At 29.9% G+C, this 14,989-nt stretch overlaps 1 protein-coding gene and 1 long non-coding RNA gene across 3 annotated transcripts; both read right to left on the reverse strand.

The window, feature by feature from the left end:
* Positions 1–1,157: 1,157 nt before the first annotated feature.
* LOC107953400 (uncharacterized) lies at positions 1,158–3,360 on the reverse strand. Of its 2 annotated transcripts, XR_001699202.2 has the most exons (4): positions 2,950–3,327; positions 2,510–2,672; positions 2,281–2,419; positions 1,158–1,701 (listed from the first exon to the last, which is right to left on the reverse strand). It is a non-coding gene; the product is annotated as an uncharacterized lncRNA (long non-coding RNA). The 2 variants fall into 2 exon arrangements; XR_001699201.2 differs by having other exon boundaries at positions 1,158–2,419; positions 2,950–3,360.
* A 1,880-nt stretch (positions 3,361–5,240) lies between these two features.
* Positions 5,241–6,352, reverse strand: LOC107953402 (probable carboxylesterase 2). Its single transcript, XM_016888707.2, has one exon. It carries the CDS (start codon positions 6,284–6,286, stop codon positions 5,375–5,377), a length of 912 nt encoding a protein of 303 aa, XP_016744196.2. The 5' UTR covers positions 6,287–6,352; the 3' UTR covers positions 5,241–5,374.
* Positions 6,353–14,989: the final 8,637 nt, after the last annotated feature.

Consider the following 14,989-nt stretch of genomic DNA (forward strand, 5'->3'; position numbering starts at 1 on the left):
TTATTATAAAATAAAGTATCAAATGTCTCCATACTATGACCTTAATTTTAAATTCATCCTTGAATTTTAAAATATTCTAATTAAAGTCTTAAACTATCAATAATATATCAATTAGGTCCTTTCATAACTAGAATCACAAGTCTAAAGCCGCATGTGGCATGGGACACTAGCTTGTGACTGAGTGTTTTGACTAGGGGCTAGTTGTTTATTGCTTTTGAGAAGTGCTTTTCAGAAGTACTTTTCAGAAGTGCTTTTGAGAAATTTGAGTGTTTGGCATTGCTGTCAAAAAGTGCTTTTGAAGAATAAAATATCCATTTTAGACATGAGATTATAAAGTAACAAATATGTATTTAATTAATGTTTAAATTAGTTAATATTATGATATTTTAGTAAAAATATAAAAAAATAATTTATTATAACTTATTGTTAATATTTTAATATATAATATTAATTTTAAATATTTCTAAGTAATTAATATTAATTAGTTATAAATTTAATTAGAAAATATAAACTATATTTAAATATTTAAATATAAAATTAAATATTTGTAATTAGATATTGACACGATTGTATTATTATAAAATTATTTTTATTTTTAATGCTTTTAACACATTTGTATTATTTTATTTTAAAATATATTTGAATATATAACTCATATTATATACTAACATAACATAGAAACATAAACCTAACGAATTAAAATATATATATATTTGGATTAAAGTTTTAAAAGGAATAATATTATATACCAAATATAAATACTAAAAATTTGTCAACAGTATTTACAATTTAAAGTGAATTCATTAAACTAGATGCTATATTTGATAAGCATATGAAAATGATTTGGTTATATTCAATAAATAATTTGGTTAATACAATACTTACATTTGATAAGCATATGAAAATGATTTGGTTAATACAATACTTATATTTGAGGAGTTCAACAATCCATCAATATTATCTAAATCATACAATAACATTTAAGGAGTTCAACAATCCATCAATATTAAAATGGGAGTTGGCTTTTCTTTCTTCAGTAAGACCAATTTTTAACACAAGCACTGAAAACATTGAATTTTGCAAGAACAATCAAAAGGTCAATGCATAATCTGTACCAAGAAATATCAAGTGTTCTGGAACATGATGAACAATACACATATAAAAGCAAATTCATTCCCAGATATCAGCAAAAACTGAATCATCAAGACAGAGGGGAAAGACAATTTTCTATATCTTCATCTACAAATTGTACCACTATAAAATGGGATTTCAAGGTCAAGCTTCTTGTTTTCTAGATCAGTTCCTAAAAGAAGTGTACAAATCGGAAAAAATTCTTCAAAGAATGACACCTACGAGTCAACTATACTAAAATAGCATTACATATATGTATAAAAAAAAAAACACTATACCAAAATAGCCAAAAAAAATTTACTCGACAGGCTTTGTGTAGCTTCCTGGGATATTTACTAGCTTTGCATGATGAGTGTTTTGATCAACCTCCACTTTGTTGTATATCACAGCAGCTCCAAAGCTCCTAGCAGGGTTGATACCAGTCCCAGTGACTGGTATTGTGGCAAGGTGAACCATGAAATACAACTCATAGGAACACTGCTGCTCTCCACTTTGATTGACTTCATTAAGAAACTTGAAAACTACTCATTCATCATGTGACATGAATAACAATCTGATATTGATGCAATGCTGGGGGATTTTAGTACATACATGCAACACAACACAGTCAAGGAACAATAAATACAATTGAATCTATACTCCAACTTAAACTCAATGACAAAAACATTAAGGAATATGTAGAAGATTTCATTACATAATACTTATTATCAAAGTGATTACTCCTTTGCAGTATCCTAGTCCATTTCATTTTGCTCATACAGTTAACATCAACAAAATCTAAAATAAGAACATTACATGGAGCATTAAAACTTGGTTGTCTTATTTGTGTCAAGTTTTATTTATGTCAAATTCAGTTCTTCATAAACAACTTAAAACATCAAAAAACATCCAAAACAGGTCCATATCCCTTTAGAGAAAAATCACTTTGAGAAACAAAAAGAGCCTTTTTTAGTATCAAGAGACAAAAGTAGAAATTGACTCTGTAGTCTTCAACCCTTAAAAGTTATTAAGCAAAGAATAGAACCTAACATGTTCAGCTATCTACCATATGCAAAGGGGATTCCAAATATTTTCATATACTTCAACAATCTCCCTGTAAAACAAATTAAAAAGAACGCAATAAAATGTGCAAAAAGAGACAAAACTCACAAAATTACAACTTTTTCATCAGAGCATTCGACCCCGAACCAAGAACACGGATCAATCTCTCCATCAATTTCCTTCCAGTTCGATAAAGCACCAAAGGGGTCACTTACCACTCTCTGTTTGAACCTCAACAAAGCCAAACCTGCACCATTTTTTGCCACACAGGCAAATAATTTCTCGTAAGAACATATATAATATACAAAGAAACTCTTGTTGAGGCCTGAATAAATACCTTCACTGTTCAAAGGCGAGGAGAAGCTCATATTCTGCTCAAACAATGATAAAACCAGCATTAACAGCATAACCACCATCATCCTGAGCTTCAACCGCTCGAATCCCCAGAGTCCATACATGTCCAAAAGAAGAAGAATTTTTTCTAGCTTTTCTCTATCAACCTTTGAGAACAATGTCAAAAAGAGTCGAAAATGTATTAATAGAATAAACACAAAAGAAAATGTAAGAGAGCTTCTTGGAGGCTGCTAAATGCTATAGGCAGCTAAGTGCTAGCAAATTTAGACAAGAAGAGAAGAAAACGCGTGTGGTAGCGGCGCCACTGCCGGTGATCATTTACTCTTTTTTTTTTTATAAAAAGGAAACCTTTTCGCAAGTTAAAGTCGACATTAGATAATTAAGGGGGAAGAGGAGAAAGCCAAGATACAAGACAGAACTTACTGTTTTAACAAATAGAGAAAGAGCAAATCAAGAATGTAATATTGGGTTTTGGTCTGAATCTGAGTTTGGTCTTCTTCGTCGATCAGCTGTCGCTGGCGTTCTCATTTTAAGAACGTTTGGGGAACCAGTAGAGGGGAAAGAACGTTTGGGGAGAAGACAGGATAATTTGGTCAATTATCATCCAAAAGCACTTGAAGCTGGAGAAAAGGAGAAAAAATTAGCTTCTCCATCTGGAGAAAAGCCCTTCTCTGCTGGTGAAATGTTTAAGCAAAAGGAAGCCGTTCTTCATTCCTTTTAAGAGAAAAGGAAAAAGTCCTTCTTAAACGCGCAGAAGAACGGAGCCTAGGTGTAGGGGCAACTGAGCTAGGCTAATGCACCAAGGGTTGTGCAATAAGGGTGGTGGCCTAGGTTGTTGCTCGTTAGGCATGTAATGCAAGATTCAAGTTTAAATTTGGGCCTCCAAGTCCATTTAAATAAAAAATAAATTAACCTTGTGACTTAAAATGAATATTTAATCATACATGAAATTGATTTCGGAATAAACTAAATATCATACATAGATGTATAAGATAAAACAAATGATCAAATATCAAAATCTTGAAAATTGTGGATTATAAGTATGGGCAAAAGTAGGTCGCTACAATAGACATATATGTAGTTTCAACTTGAGAAATAACACTTGGTTTTTATTTTGTTTTTGTTAAAGCAAGCATGGTTAAGGTAAGCCTAAATATAGTGATATGATCATTTGATTTTGAAGTGGATGTGTGTATCTAATTAAAACCAATTGATCTTGAAGTAAGAAAAAGGAAACAGCAAAAAGAAGTGAGAAAGTTTAGTACTTCAGGTTCAAAAGCAATATTTCCTGCAACTGAAAATTAGAATTTGGTTCCAATTGAAGCATCATCCAAAAGCAATATTCCTTGGGCATTGTAAGTTATGTTAAGCCCTAAGTTTTGGTTAGAACACGATGGAGCTCAATGAGAGCATTGATTCAACTGTTGTTTCTGTAACCAACAACCTTCATCTTACTTGCCTACAGAAAGGTAACCTTCACGCCTCTTCTCTCTCTACTGGTTTCCTAATTGCCAGAGAGATTTAGTGACTCAACTAGTAACCATTATATTGAGAAAGGTAGTAGAGATGGTCGAATTCGACCTAGGCCAAATTATCTTAGATGAGATTGTGAAAAATGCTGAGAAGGTTCACCCTCGGTACCTACCGCCATTCTCTTCCCTTATATTTCAAGTGCTGCACACTAAGAATCCCACAATTGTTCGAGCAACAAAAAAATTTGAGAAGCTTGTGCCAGAATTGAGGTTTACCCACAAGTGGCTGAAGGGAAACACACTATGAATGATCCAACCAAAGAAGCTTTAGATTCTGAGTCTGATGATGCAAAGGAGGAGGAAGATGCTTAATCTCAGGATGTTCCCACTGCTGCAGGCACCACATCCATCCCCTCGGGCATTAAGCAAAGGATTATTGTTGAGTTGAACTCTAACATTGAGTTCAATCAGAGACATGTAGATAGGTTATGTGTAGAGGCCAAGGCTATAAAGAAGGTAATTGATAGACAAAAAGCCTTGCAATATGATCTTCTTGCCCTCCCTAATGATGAATACATTGACAAGTCTGTTGACCAAAAAGGTAGAATGATGATGTAGTGGGGAGCCAACATTACTGTTGCTGCAATTGAAGGGGAGATGGTTTTTTTTTTTGGATCACTGTAATCCTTGATTTTTACCACTCAATGATATACTAGTAGTAAACTTTTATTCATTTGTTAATGGAAGGATAATTCTGTTGATGCATTATTTCCTTGTTTCTTTAATAAATTTTTAGGTTTTTATTTTTGCAATTTTTATCAACTTTTTGATATTTTCAAGTATATTTGAATTTTTATATGCGACAACATTTAATTGGATGGGGAGGTTTTTTAATGAGAGTACAAGGGTCAAATGGATAAAAAAATAGTATAGGTACTAAAGTGATAATTTAGCTATATGATAGGGGCTATATGTATTGGGATAAACATAAATCCGACACATCAATATCACATAAATTTTGATTTTATATAATTTTAATTTAATTCATTTTTCATAAATTGTCGACATCATTATCGATGTAACCCCATTTTATATTTATATATTATATACACAAATAATTATATTTATTTAATGTAAGAATAAGTTGAGATATATATATTTTTTAATATGTATAATTGAATTAAAATTGATGTATTAATAAGTTGTATCCCGATATTTAGATTTGGTTACCCAATTTGAAATAAGATATTTTCTAGTAAATTTAACTATGATTAAGATTATTATTGGAGATGCAAATTTTGATTTATATGATAAACTTTAAAAGTTAAAATTATTTGAGAAACATAACAGTAAAAAAGAAAGAAGAGCAGGCATAATCAGATATCTTTGTTTATAAAATCAACCATTTTGTTCTTCAAGACCTCAGTGTTGTGATTGTTGATGACGACATGGAAGCAATGACCCTCTCCTTTCGTCTCGAAAAACTCCACCTTTCCTCGCCACCCACTCTTCGCCAATGTTTCATAGTAAGCCTCTCCTCTGTTTCTAAACCCATCTTCCTCTGCTACCAAAACAATCACCCTTTCACATGCCATTTCATTCAATTTCGGATCCGCTGCCGGGTTCACAATCGGGTCATTGTCGAATTCGGTACTCGTTGGACAAACGTACTTGTCCAACTCATTATCGCTTGGTTCTCTGGTTCCGAAATACGGATGTACTATAAGCATCCCTCTGATTTTTAAACCCACCAATTTGGTTACACCAGCTTGGACTGCCACGAAGTGGGCAATATTGGCTCCGGCGCTTTCACCGGCCAAGAAAACTCGGCTGGGATCCGCATTGTCATTGAGCCATGGTTCGGGCCCTTGTCCGTTTGCGTGAGAAGCGACCCATTGTAGCCCTACCCATGAATCATCGTGCGCAATCGGTAGAGGGTGCTCGGGGGCTAGCCTGTAATCAATCGAAACCAAAACGATATTGGCTTGTTTTGCAAGTGGGGCAGCCACTTTATAGGTGAAGGTGTCGAAGGCCGATCCAATGGAAAAGCCACCGCCATGGTAGTGAACAAGCAGGGGAAGCTTCTGACCCGGGGTTGTACTTTGTGGCATGAAAATCCTGGCCTTGACAGCCGGTGAAATCACCACATCTTTAGTCTGGACGCCGGTCGTCGGGTCCAGCCCCGCCGGAACCGGTTGTGTGACAAAGTATCTCTCAACTCGGCCATCTTTGTAGACTTTAAAGAACGGGGGACAATCACGGATGACCTCATTACTGCTTGAATCCATTTGGCAGAAACCAAATTGATAAGTGGATTATGATTCCGACTTTACAAGGGCAAGGGTGTGTTTTAAAGACAGCCAAACGTCATGCGGTTGGTGGAATTTATTTTTATTTTATCACTCAACATTGTCTTCTGACATCTAATTTTGGTGCTTCTAGAAAGATTGTTACGCTATATTTAAGTAATTTTTTTTAAAAATCATTTATTACATACTACATGCAGCATGATTAAATCACAGTTTATCCATAATTTTGCATAAATATTTTATGCAATTTCTTTTTATACTTTTTTTATTAAGTTTGTGTCATCCATCAACAAAGTTGGAAAATTATCAAAAAAATTATTTTATTTATTAATTAAGTTATAGGATTATGCGAATGTTTTTATTTTTTATTTTATATTTTTATAAATCAATAAAAATTTATCTATAATGAGATATAAACCTATAACACCACATATTTTTTTCATTTACTATTTGAACTAAAAAGGAATATTCAGCATTGAAAGATTTTCAAGGATCGTGTACCCAGTATCGAGTATGGTAATTGGGAAATGTGCTAGGAATGTTCACCATTGAAAGGGACTCTGGCAATGGAATATATGAATGATATGTAGGCTTCGGGATAGTCTAAGCTTGCATAATTTGAAATCTTGTACCCAATATCGAGCATACCTTTACCTCCACGGCCACATCCCGCTTTCATGGTGCCTAAACACCATTGTCCCAACATCTATAGAATTTTGAGATCCACGGCGATGTATTTACACCTCCTATTGGACCTTCTAAATGTATATATTTCATTTTAGGTATTAACTTAGTACTTATAATGTAACATCTCTATACCTGTCTCGGCTATCGAGTAAAGACATGGGAATGCTATATTTGTTGCCAGAGCAACTATGGCTATATTCTAATAAGTTGGGTTTCTCGTAGTAAATATTTTAGTATTATCAATGTAATATTCTCATATTAAGTCGGTTTTAAATAAAATATTATAAAATTATTGGGTAAAATTTGTTTCAGAAACTTTTTCCATACAAAGCAAGGCTCGAGTATCGATACTGAATATAAGGTATGGTACTCTAGCCAAGGTATCGATACCAATTTAAGTTTCGAAGTTCAAAAAATTTAAACAAAATCCAACATGTACTGATATCTATATTGAAGTATCAATACCTTTCCTATAGTATCAATACTTTGACTAAAGTATTGATACCTTCCTTAAGGTATCGGTATTTTACCCCTGATATCGATACTAAATTTTGTTTTCATGTTTGGAAATAAGAGAAATTCATTAAGGAACAATTTACACATTTATTTCTTAACTTCTCTAAGTCATTTCAAATTACCCAATGTGTTCAAAATATGCAGTTTATCATCCAAGATCATTATTCAACTACCCATTTCTTAAATATATATATATGATATTTTCTTAACTGATGAGCTCTATGTGCATACCTTTTGTACCAAAATTTATAGAGTTAACACAATTATTGAAGTTTTACAAATAAGTCCTTTAGAAGACTTGTACGGCAAAAATAGTTTAAATTTTCCATATACCATCACTATTGCCAACATTTATCAGTCAATTCATCAATTAAGACTTCCTTAATTCATCTTAAAACATTCACTCACTTGATACTTCAACAATAAACTTGAAGTTCTTCTACGTGTTAGCAAATCTATCATTTACAACAATTTCTTAACATTATAGCTCTCCTATTATTTTGCCTCCTCCTCCTCTCCATTCCACACCCCTATGTACGTGTACTTATATAAAAATCTTTTACCTTTAGTATGACACATTTATATGTAACAATTTAACTATTCTTCCACTATTTACACATATACTTTTAACCAAGTTGTCTTCTTGAGTAACAATTATTAAATTATTTATATCTTGATCTACCGAATTCAAAATTAGGATCCTCTTTTTATTTTTGAAACTAGACTCGATGAAATTTTACCATAAAAATTTTAGAATTTCTACATAAGCCAATTAATACAGTTTTTTTCTTCAAATCTTCCCCTGTTCTGCTACTAGGTAGCTCTGACACTTTTTCACTAAAAATTAAATATCTTTCACTACAAATCTCATCTTAAGTTACCATTTGTTTTCGTTGAAAGTAGACTTATTAGGAATTTATTCATATAAATTTTATCTCTTAAACATTTTTGTACAATTTATAATGAATTTTCAAAGTTAGAATAAGGGATCCCGAAATCATTATTATATCTCATAATTTATAATTCCATTTATTACTTCGTTTCTTCTATACAAAACTAGACTCAATGAGTTATAATTACAGATCTGCTAAGTGGTGTTGTTCTTGGGCTTTGAGTTTTCCCAAGAGGAGTCTTTGGCTTTCAGCAAACTGTTCTCCTCCTCCACCTGCTCGCACTTAGCTTGTGTATCCTTATACTTGGCCTTCCAAGCTAAGATACAGGAGTTGAGATCCATATTATATGTTGGAACGGGCGTAGTGGTATGAAAATTTGAAGAAGACCCTGCATCATCAACAAGAGAGTTAGCTCGATTAGGAGATGAAGTAGAAGATGTACCATGACTTATAGTATTCCAATGGCGTGGGCGAATCCCACAAGAGTCATAGAAAAAGAAAGGAGGTGTCCTTATCCTCCCCACTAGAATTCATGTCAAATCTTCATTAGAGTTATAGGGCCAAGCCTTTTTAGCAATTGGGACGTTCAAGAATCCGTCCATAATAGGAGATCATTAGTTTGACGACCATTGAGGCTTAATCCTTGCATACAATATTTGAAGACATGTCTGATAGTAACAACCTCCCCTAATTTTAGTACACGCCCCACCCTTAACCATTTAATAGAACTAATATTTTCACATTACCGGTGGTATGTGAATATGCACATTTAATTATTTTTATTTAAAAAAACATTTTTATATAATTTATGCATTAAAAATATAAGTAAAATCTTTTATCATATTTATTTGAAATAAAAAACATGAAAGTAAAAATTTTGCATAAACGAATAAGTTAATTTTGTTATTATCATAAAATAACTTATCATATTTTAAACATGTATATAGTATTTATCTAAAGAGGTTTTATTTTTTGAATTTATTCATTATATTCAATAAATTAATGCTTAATAATTATTTTTGTTACTATCTAACTAGTAATATATCAATAATTTATTATTTTAATGTCAATGTAATAATATAATGAATAATAATAAAAAATACTCTCCCTTTAACCTCGTGTCTTTATATATATTATAGATATAAATTATGGATAGTATCCTTGTTTTTATATATATTTCTTAAATCAGTATAAATAAAGCCAAAATAAAATATATATATATATACCATGTGAATTGACAACACATCTTCCTTACCAATTTCATTTTCCAATACAATAATTTTGGAAATGTATTGAAGTTGAAACTCCACAGTCCACACCTACACCGCAATAGAATTACAAAAATATTTATATATTTTAATAAATAAATTTAAATTAAAAATTATTACCTGTAGTCACGCCCATTTAGAATTGTTCAAATGATTTAAAGCCTAGTTTAGACAATTATGTACAAAGTAATTATAACAATACAAGGTTGGTGGTTTAAATCGTATAAGTTACACCCTAAATCAGGTTTCTTTTAAAATGGAAAACTCCTCATTTTACTTCTTTAATTTTTTTAAAAATTTAAATTAATCAATGTAATCCCCTCTAAAAATGATAAAATCTTGATTTAATCTTTTAAAAACTATATTTTTACTATAGTAAAAATTACAATTTAATACTGACCTCGTTAAAAAAAAATTCTAACGTCGTCCCTACTGCAAGTTGGGTGGTGGTTTGGAGTTATTGAGATCGCATCTATTTGTAGGAAGAGTGTTTATAAGGGAGTTAGGGTTTAGAGTAGGTCTTTGTGAATTAGATGAATAATCATATTATTCTTGGAACTTTGCTGTGTTAATCAAATTATTATTTACACATAAAGAAAGACTAAAAATAATAGTTGATGGGAGTCTAAACCAAAAAATGTTGAATTCCTATTTAAAAATATAAATTTTGTATACAGTAGTGAATAGGGTTGAATCCACATAGACTAGTGATTTTCTTATTTCTTTAGTAAAAACAAGTAATATAAAATACAAGAGAAGGAGGGTTTGAAATTAAAATCTAAAATTGTGTCAAGAAAGATCACACTAAAATTTTAAGAAAATCAATGCGATGAAAATCTAGTTAAATGCAAAATCACAGTTTTGATTTATGGGTTTGATCATCGATGTAAAGATAAATTTCAATATTCTATGATAAATTGATTATAGTATTCAATCTCTTCTTATCTAGAGGTGAACAAAATTTGATTCGCTTCAAAAAAAAGTTAATTGAATCGAGATATTCATTTTTTCAAATCAACTCGAATAAATAATTTAGTTTTTCAAGTTAGAGTCAAGTTGAATTTTACAACTCGAATAAAAAATTTATGTAAATACCCCTTGTGTCCTTGATAGTTTTAAAATTGTGCAAATAAGTCCCTTTTAATAAAATTACAAAAAATTCAAAATAATTATAAAATATATTTTTTAAAATTTATAAAAATACATAAATTCAAAAAAGATAATGTTAAGAAATCTTTAAAAATATATATATATAAATTCTAAATTATATAAAAATATTAATAAAAATGACTCGATTCGATCAAATGCTCACCCCTATTCTTACCTTCTCAATAACTAAGATGAACATCATTAATTATTTTCCTTATTGAAAAATAACCCTATAACAAGAATACATAGGATTCAATTTACCAATAGCATTAAGATTTAAAAAGAACCAATTCTAGCTATAAAAAAAAACACACCAACAGGGCTCATTTTGACCAAATCACGTATCAACGTAATAATGAATCACATACTTCGACATAAACAACCATACTATTCGTCACAAATATTAGAATCAATTAAATACTTAAATTCAAATTAACAAGGAAAATATTCTAAGCAATCGAATACAAGCTTTATATCCAACAAACCTAAATATTTGTAATTAAAACAGATGATATGAAAATACCAAATAAAAAAATTTTGAGAGCAAATTAAATTTTATAAATTTTAACTAGAAAAAGAGTTTAGCAGCTGTTTGGAAAAAAATGGAAAAGTATATGAATGTAATATATATAGTTGGGAAGTTGGGTTTGATGTCACGGTTATCTTTGTGGTAGTGCAACGATGCTCTCTTTATATTTGTGTTCATGTATGGGGGTGTAGAAGGCACTCAAGGTAGGGTTTAGCACTTATCTCCAATTGAAGAGAAATTTATAAAGTGAGTTTATTTGAAACTACTATGTTGGGGCAATGGGATGTCACTTTTTGGCAAATGAGGAAACTCCCGTCATTTGGAATATTTATGGTGGAGTTAATGATTACTCTATGGAGAAAGGATTGGGTAAAACTGTGATTCTATGTCATTTTTATCCCTTTTTAATAGGAGAATGACAAATCAGATTTTTCCTCTTGATTTTCAACATTTTTAGTTGAATTTGAATTTTTCAGGAGGAAAAAGTTGAAAATCAGGAGAAAAAATCTAATTTGTCTTTCTTGTATTAGAAAGGGATAAGGATGACGTGGAATCACAATTTCATATAATCCCTTCTCTTACTCTATGATGATTTCCAAAATTTTAAAACAATGTCCTTAATAAGTGTTATTACTAATGTTTGATGTGGCATTGTTTTATAAAATTTTTGTTGTGGATTTAGATATTTATGGATATTCAACTTGAATTTTGCAGATTCAGATAATATTTAAATTCAGATATTAAAATTATTATATGCTACAGATCTGGAGTGGATGTAGACTCCTCGAATGTCCATTATCCGAATCTAAAACCTCTTATATATAAAGTCAAGTTTTAACCATCAATCCTTACATTAAACATTTATTATAATTTACACAAATTAATAAATTAAAAACATAATAAAATATTTTCTGAAATTAAATATAATAATTAATATAAAATTAAATATAATAAATTGGACCGTATTGATGTTTGCTGAAATCATTCTACAAGTGTTAGGCTCTGCAATAATAAGATTTTTGAATCCAGAGTATATTATCGAAGTTGAATATGTCTTGAGTTTTTATGGTGCTTGATGTATAAACGAGGAAGATAGTTAATATATTGTGGTGTTTTGTAAAGAATTGTTGCTTCTTCTCCAAAATTCCCCGCAACATTTTACTCCTTTAATGCCGCAATAAGCACATACAAAATTAAAATTTTCTGCATAATTGCTATAGGAAATGCCATGGAATCGTGCAACTTATCCCGGCGAAACACCGCTTATGTTAAGTTTAGATGGACGGTGGTGTGGAAACAATTTCCTGCAAATTAAAAATTATTATACGATGATAATTATGTCTACAAATGTTGTTAAATATAAAACGTCGCAATTTGTTGTACAAGTAGAGAGAGAGAGAAGTTGTGCCTTCTCATATTGACATGTAGAACAGTAGAAGGGGCTTTTTTTCAATTTCGCTGGAGAAGAAATGAAAACATTTATTTGTATTTTTAAAATATTATATATTTATTTATATTATTTTATAATTAACTTATCATAAATTTAATACACATCAACATTTTGCTACTTAATTTATTAATTATTTTAAGATTTAATTTTCATTGTCTAATTAATTCATTAATTATTTTAAATATGTCCATAAACATTTTGCTTTCAAAAAAAAATAAAATTTGAATGTGATTTATTTATATTATTCATGTATTTATTCTTTTTTATTTATAAGAAAAAAATTTAAATTCAGTATAGAATAACTCATCAAAATTTTGAATTACTATTTTTAAAATAATTTACAAGTTTAAAATATTATTTATAATGTTCTCTGATAAAAGGTTTTAAACAACTAAATAAAAAATAGATTTATCAACATTTAAATAAATTATATAAGTTTAAAGCAATTTTTAATGATGGTCACTATTAAATATTTTAAATTTTATTTAAATAATAATTTCATATAACATACGACCAGTTTAGGAGATAAAAATCTTCGAGTTTTGAGATAATTTTTGAGTTCTAAAATATTTTTTAATTATATTTAAAGTGAGTTATATTTTTTAAATTAAATTTTACATATGATTTTTTGAATCAGTAATAATGAACTTTTAAATAATAAATAGGTAGATTTTGCATAGGCCAATTAAATTTGGGTTGTTGGATTGAAACTTGGAAATATCGAGATGAATCTAATTATTTATGTATTTCAATTATCTTGGGAAACCCGAGCATAACTTTTCAATTAAACGCTTTTAACAAGAAGCATTTTTTAAAAATATTTGGGCAGTCATGTCTGATCTTTTTCAACATTTTCAAATATGTTTCACATTTGGTAGTATAGGCTTCTTGTGAAATGGATCCCGAACATAATAAGAAGCATTTTAAAAAAAATTTGTATAATCATATTCGATCTTTTCCAACATTTTCAAGTATGTTTCATATCTGGTGGTAGAGGCTTCCTATAAAATGGAGGTGATATAGAGAGATTTTTTGGAGTTAAGATAACCTTTGTGGAGAAAATTTGCATGTCGAGGAGAAGAGTGTAGATGTTAACAATATTAAGTTATTTTTCTTCATTTTTTTGAACAAAGTTCATAGTTGCTGCAACATAATTTGGATACTCACCCTAGTAGACTAATTTGTTTCAAGTATATTGTTACTCTATTTATGATATTTTATTAAAAAAACTGAGCTGAATGACGACACGAATGTCAAGTTAAAGGTTGATGCGCATTACTCAATTGAGAATGTTGTAATAGAGTTATATACTTAGTTTGAGGATGTACAGACATTTGCTCTAAGTTCGCTCTAAGTTCATTAACATTTGCTATTAATATGTATCCCATTTTTGGTTAAGAAGAGAAAGCAAAAAGTACAACCACCTGGTTGCGTAGTGGTTTCTTAACGTTGTTGGGAAGCTCATATCTGAAGATGTCAGAATCATCAATACGAAGACATTCATCTGTTGGATTCTTAGATTGCAACTTTGGTGTTTCACATTTTTAAAATTTGCAAAGTTTATTAAATTAAATATAATAATATACAAATAATTTATTTAACAAAACAATAAATTTATAATCTACAATATTATTAAAATACCAATATAGTTAACATAAAAATTACTTATCTTTCTAAAACATCAATAATATAATAATAGGTGCAAGAACTAAAACCTACTATTCGAAATTTTTTAACACTTAAAACAAAAGGAATTACCTTATATTTCTTAAGGAATTTGAGACCATAAAAATCGATTAAAGGCACGAAATTACTAATTTTTGGTAATTAAGAGAAAATAAAAAAAAAGTATTTAGAGATTGAGATTGATAATTGAGAGAAAAAGGAATTTGAGAATGAAATTTAGAGAAATGGTTTGATTAAATTGATTGAGAATTGGATGAAAGTGGGAGGGTTTATTTAGGGGAGGAGCAAACGATAATATTATCGTTTATTTATTTTTATTTAAATTTTTTTACCATTGATTTCAACGTTAAAAAAATGGATGGTCTTGATTTTTCGAACTTTTGAGACCCAAAAGCTAAGGTTATTACAAGAATCAAAATATTCTCTTTCACAATATTAAATGTAATGCAAGCGAAAGCATGACCTATTATTCAAAATATGACCTATTTCTTTTTTTTTATTTGG

Source organism: Gossypium hirsutum, chromosome D12, assembly GCF_007990345.1.
Source record: "Gossypium hirsutum isolate 1008001.06 chromosome D12, Gossypium_hirsutum_v2.1, whole genome shotgun sequence".
Lineage (NCBI taxonomy): Eukaryota > Viridiplantae > Streptophyta > Magnoliopsida > Malvales > Malvaceae > Gossypium > Gossypium hirsutum.

Bases quoted from the DNA above. Each gene is read 5' to 3' on its own strand.
- LOC107953402 (XM_016888707.2), bottom strand. From the start codon at position 6,286: ATGGATTCAAGCAGTAATGAGGTCATCCGTGATTGTCCCCCGTTCTTT.